Source organism: Strongylocentrotus purpuratus, unplaced genomic scaffold (assembly GCF_000002235.5).
Source record: "Strongylocentrotus purpuratus isolate Spur 01 unplaced genomic scaffold, Spur_5.0 spur5_scaffold_20, whole genome shotgun sequence".
NCBI lineage: Eukaryota > Metazoa > Echinodermata > Echinoidea > Camarodonta > Strongylocentrotidae > Strongylocentrotus > Strongylocentrotus purpuratus.
The window spans coordinates 34,060,445-34,066,444 of record NW_022145606.1 but is presented as its reverse complement, the minus strand read 5'-3'; the positions used below and the strand labels follow the sequence as shown (position 1 = coordinate 34,066,444).

General features: G+C 35.0%; 1 protein-coding gene across 1 annotated transcript; it reads left to right on the top strand.

The window, feature by feature from the left end:
* Positions 1-764: 764 nt before the first annotated feature.
* LOC105446674 (nucleolar transcription factor 1-like) lies at positions 765-4,974 on the top strand. Its single transcript, XM_011683751.1, has 3 exons — positions 765-838; positions 1,765-1,805; positions 4,405-4,974. The coding sequence occupies exon 3, from the start codon at positions 4,413-4,415 to the stop codon at positions 4,731-4,733; it is 321 nt and encodes a 106-aa protein (XP_011682053.1). The 5' UTR covers positions 765-838; positions 1,765-1,805; positions 4,405-4,412; the 3' UTR covers positions 4,734-4,974.
* Positions 4,975-6,000: the final 1,026 nt, after the last annotated feature.

Sequence of the window (6,000 nt, the reverse complement as noted above, 5' to 3'; positions counted from 1 at the left end):
AAATTAATGACATCAACTATAGTAGGAAAGCATGAATCAATTTTTTGTTTGCAACACCAATTAAACCATTGTTTCCATGCGGTTTCATATTGTTTAGGGGTTCCCTATCACTAGGGCACCGTTTCATAAAACATGATATCATTAACAAGTTACAAGCTACTGTTATAAGCTACTGAAGTCAAGGCATCTGATTGGCTAAGAGCAAATTTGTCATAGAAATTTAGCATTTATTATAGATAACAAGTTTTATGAAACAGACCCCAGACAATCCGAACGGCTGGATGCAAGGTCGGTATCGGGTGATTGTTTGGGCATAGACAGCCTACCGGAAGAAGCAGGGGTGGGGCAACTGATATGCGAAGAAGAGTTGGAAACCAAGGCTGTGCCTTCCATATGCTGACGCATATCCAAATAGGCAATCTATATGCTAGGTAATTATAGATGGAGATAAAAATTATATGAATTTACTTCTGTTGATTTCGCCTTGTAACAAACTTTTTTTGTTTTTTGTAAAGGCTTTAAAAGAACATATGTTGTACAAGGACATGTGAGATAAAGTAATATCGTGTAGTAAATGTATAAATATATGTAAATATGTAAATAAGATAAAATGCGAAGGTTAGAATATGTAAATATTTAATTATGAATTTAAAATTAATATACCATATGTTTCTTCATAGTATAAGTGGCAAAGGGTAGAACAATTTGATCAAAATTTATAGAGCTAGATCATTAAGGAACAACTATAAGTCGACGGTCTCCAATTGAATTGATAGCAGCTTAAGAGAGGATCACCTACAGACATCGATAATTTCCTTAGACCTGACAACACCTAGAGGTGAGTTCTTCCATTAGGATTATATGCCCGCTCAATTATAGAAAGCGTTTTGCACGGTTACAAAAATTAGATTTTGGAAAATGAGTAAAACTACATGCAGTTCAGATCTGTATGTTGTAATGCTGAATTATGTATCATTCACAGGCAGTTATGGTGCAGAAGAGTTTCAGAGAGTTATTAAATGGAATTCAAACCACAAAAAATAAAAAAAAAATATCAACAAGTTTGTCGAGTATAATGATAGAACAATATAGAAATACATTGTTGGTCATAAAGGTGGAGTAATTTTGTTTATCCCAAATTTTTAGAATGATTTTGACAAGAATTTATTCCCAATAGATCTAGATAATAGTGTATATTCTCAGATGTTATTGAACAATAATTTGCGAGTGTTTGTTTTGCGTGACTGCTAAAGCAAGTGCGTTACTATGCTTATCAGCTAATAAAAGTGGACTTACGCCCTTAAGTCAAAACTGACAGTAATGCCTCACAAAAGGGCACTTGTATATCACATCGACACGGTTCTGATCCTGGGGCCTCACAGTTACCAAGCCATTGCTTTGCCACTAAATCATAACCTTACGCGGCGGGGGCTAGGGTAAAAGGGGCAGCCCCCCAAAGAAAAAAAAAGGAAAACAAAGAGAAAAGGAAAAAAAAAATGATCAATAATTCATTGCATTTTCCTCCGGTCCTCAACAGGAAAAAAAATCCTCTGTACGGCCATTCATTATGAATAAGGGTGGAAATTATGAAAGTCCTATTTCACAAAGGGGTTTTAGGGGTATAACAACAGTATTTAATGCAATTTGCTTTTCTATTTACACAATATTATTTCAATAAATCTTATTAAATATATAAATCGTGAGACGCTCTTAAATGTATATCTATCGAATAATTAACATAATTTCATCATAATTCAAATACAGCCACAGTACTTTGAATCGAGCTTCCAAGTCTACTAATAATTGTAAGTATAATATGATTTTGATAATTCTTTAGTGCTTTTTCTTGCAACATTCATTTTGGAAACGGATTTTAATTTTAAATCATGTTCTGACAGCGAGGTATTTGTACATCAGGGGAGGTAGACGTTTCTTTTTTTAAATATTTTCTTTTTGTAATTTGTAGTTTTGGGATGATTCTTATTTCGAATAATAACGCTGGTGTTCAATTACTTTATAGGTAGGCCTATTTGAGGGTGAGCGAAGCGAGTTAACACAATTTAGGGTCTTGTTTCCTAATGATTTACAGTTTAAGACAGATAAATTTGGTAGCTATTTTGATTTGTATCTTGCAGATATTTCAGATTTATTAATATTCATAGGATGTATTTATACAAAGAAACTCATTGTTTCTGTACCAATGAAGTCATTAACACAGTTTGTAATTGTGTACATGTTTAAAGTTCAGAAAACATCGGTAGAAGTCATCGCATTCTGACCGTGCAGAAATAGTTCAAGTTGTCCATACTTATTTTTTTTTTGTTTTTTGTTTGTTTATTGAAATAAATCTTTATTCAGATAAAATCACAGCTAACATCTTAAATAAATATTCAGAACAAAGCACTTAATCACATGTTTGAATGAGATCAAACGAAATTATATATCTGTATTTACTTGAAAGCAGATTGTAAATCTTTTAGATAATTTACTTACTTTACTGTAAACCACGTACAAAGTAAATTACAATAGAAATCAGATATTTTTCGTCTATAAGAAGTCACATATTTTGGTAAACATTTACAATTCATAATGATATCAATCCCTCCTAGTTTTTCAATCCACTACTCAAAACAAAACAAAACTCCATTTCCCTTTCTTTTCTTGGAGTTCTTTAAAGCTTAGGAAGCTAAACAACCATTTTATTCGTAGCGACATAAATTGTGTACACATGTCAACCATATTCATACCTCCATTTTGAAGAGTATTTATCATGTTTTCCTCTTTCACGTTTGCTCTATTACCCAATAACAATTATAACATTATTTTTCATATGCTTTCATCCATTCCATAGTGCACGATAAAACTTAGACTGTATAATTCAGTTTTGTAATCACAAGACTTTTAAAAATAAGTACTTTTCCTTTTAATGTCATATTCCTCCATTTCCAAGAATGTAAAAGCTGTTGTATTTTAATGAATCTTTCTTGAGACCAATTCATATTCATACTGAAGATGTATTCTTACTGAAGTATATACCCAGAGATTTAACAAAAGTATCACACCAACTTATATTCTTTATTGTCTCTGAGGGAGGAGATTTACCCAACCATAGAGTTTTAGGTTTATTAGTATTTAAATATATTCCCGATACCCTTTCAAAGTTTTCAATAACTTGTATTCCCTTTCTTCCAGATTTAACGTCTTGTACAAATTTAATTTCTGTATTGTTTTTTTCCCGATAGTAATACCGTTAATATATATATTCTGTCTTATTCTATTGCTTAAAACTTCGACACTCAGGATAAAAAGTAGGTCAGACAGGGGACAACCTTGCCAAATATTTTTGTTACAAATATACTATTACCCAGTTCATTGGATTTGAAAATAACAATTCAATCCATTGCCGAAAGGATTGCCTAATAACTGCAAACACTTGTCAATGTATATCCATTCCAACGAGCCAAAAACTTTTCTAAAGTCTGTATGAAATACCGTTAAATTATGGTAGTCAACCACATCTTGAACTAGTCTAGCATTATAAATACCGCTTCGACCCTTTAAATTCCTACTTGATCTTCAATAATAATATCTGCTAACACATTTAGTAATCTTTTAGCCAAGACCATTGCTAACATCTTGTAGTCTATATTTTAACGAGTTATTGGACTCCAATTTTCAAGTTCCTGTTTATCTCCACATTTAAAAAATAACGTAATAACGCCTTTCCTTTGTGAATAGCTTAAATGTCATTTCTCAAATGCCTCGTTTAAACTATGAAGAACCAGATCATTTACTTCTGACCAAAATTCTTTATCAAATTCTACACTTAAACCGTCGACCCCTGGTGCTTTATTATGTTTCATACTTGTTATCGCTTCAGTATCTCTTTCATTGTAACGAGCCCTTCGTATGCATCTGCCTCGTGACTATTAGACGGGGTATTTCTACTTATGTCATGTATGAATATATTAATTCTCCATTACACTCATTTGACCTATATAGTCTTGAGTAAAACTTCTCAATACACGTTAAGATTTTGTCCTTGTCGTACTCCAACTATCCCCCAAATCCTTAGACAAGAGATGGATCGTTTTGCACCGTTTCTTGTATCTAAACCTAAAACATAATATTTGGAATTACTTTCCCCTTCTTCAAACTAAGTTACCCTTGTTCTAACTCTAGCACCATCACATATATATTTGTAATACGCATTTAACTTTTTTTTTTTTTTTTTTTTACACTAGTCAACTCTTCTTCTATAAATATTGACATGACTTATAAGATTTCAGTAACGAGTTCCGCAATAGTATGCACACGGTTCATTCTTGATGAATTCGCAAGTTGTATATAATATTATATAATGAAGAAGAAGAAAAAAGTATCCCTTGTTTGTTCCTCATACAGAAACAATCATGAAGACAGCCGTACTAGTCCTTATGGTGTTGGGCTTGACATGCCTGGCAATCAACACAGTGGTAGCTCAAGACGACGACTGCTCCAGGTCAAGCTCCAGTTCTGAAGAGGGAGACTGCGACGGCGTCAGCTCCAGCGAGTCCGTCTCAAGTTCCGAAGAGGACGACAACGACAGTGTTGATGAGGAGGACATCGAATGCTCCAGGTCCAGCTCCAGTTCTGAAGAGGGGCCCTGCGACAGCTTCAGCTCCAGCGAGTCCGTCTCAAGTTCTGAGGAGGAAGACAACGACAGTGTTGATGAGGAAGACATCGTAGCCTAAATTCAATACGTGCCCCGTTTTCTTACCAATCTATTTCTCGACTGCATGGAAAAAAAAATTCAATGTGCAATATATAGACCTACACTTTTGAACCCAGATTCATCTTTCTTCTTTTAAATTTGATTTAACGGCCAATCAAGAACATGAACAAGAACCCAGAATAGTAATGTTGTTCACAATTGTCAAGTGTTGGGATGAAAATGAGTGGGAATTTTGAAATACAAGGAGCCTGAAAGCTAAGGCGTCGCTAGACCTTTTTCATTGGCGGGGGGGGGGGGGGGGGGGAGGGGGTGAAGAGGCAACAAATTATCGACAAAACTAGCCACCAATTACCGACAAATATATCAATGCCAATGTCTACAAACTTTGAAAAAATATAAGTATTATAGCAAACGCGTAGCTAGGATTTTATTTTAGGGGCCGGTAGTAAGCACGCAAACCGTGCAAATTATTTACAGGGGGTGGGTGCAGGAAATCGCGGAAGCTTTGACGTCTCATTAAATTATTCGAGAAAGAAGACGATTCATTTCACGGCATGAATTCACCCCCCCCCCCTCAATAAACATATTTCGAATACGAATGACAGGTGTTAACGCCGCGACAAGTGATGATTAATTTGAATGCTCGTTGAGTACTTTTTAAATTAAATGGCATGTATATTTATGAAACCCTTCGACCAAAATCATGAATGAACTACCAAAACGGGAAAATTGAATGATAATTGGCATGGCAAAGCCGATCTGCGCTAACTTAAATGCAAAGTATATGAATTCGAATGACAAACTGCGAATTTCACCGGGAAATCATATATAGTAACTGAATTAACTGTCGAGATGAGAAAAAGGGCACAATGGCATAGAGGAGAAATAAAACAATGCATAACTGAAAACGATAGTAGGAATCAGAGAGTACTTTATGTGAAAAGATGAATGTTGGACAAAATCCCATTGGATTGCAGATGGAGAGAAAGAACGGAGTTGAGAAAAAAAGAACAATCGGTGCAGGAATACTGAATGTGTGTATGTGTTGTAGAGAGGCAGAGAGAGAGAGAGAGGTAGGGAGAGGAGGAGATGGGAAGGGAGGGGAGAGCGAGAGAAAGAGAAAGAAAGGGGGAGGAGAAGAGAAGAAGAGGGAGGGAGGGGAGATGATGAGAGAGAGAGAGGGATGGAGGGAGAGAGAGAGAAATAAGAGGGAGGGTGATTGAAAGGCATATTGTTTGTCTGATTTTATTTCTAAATTAAAAAAACTAACTAGGTACATAATTATT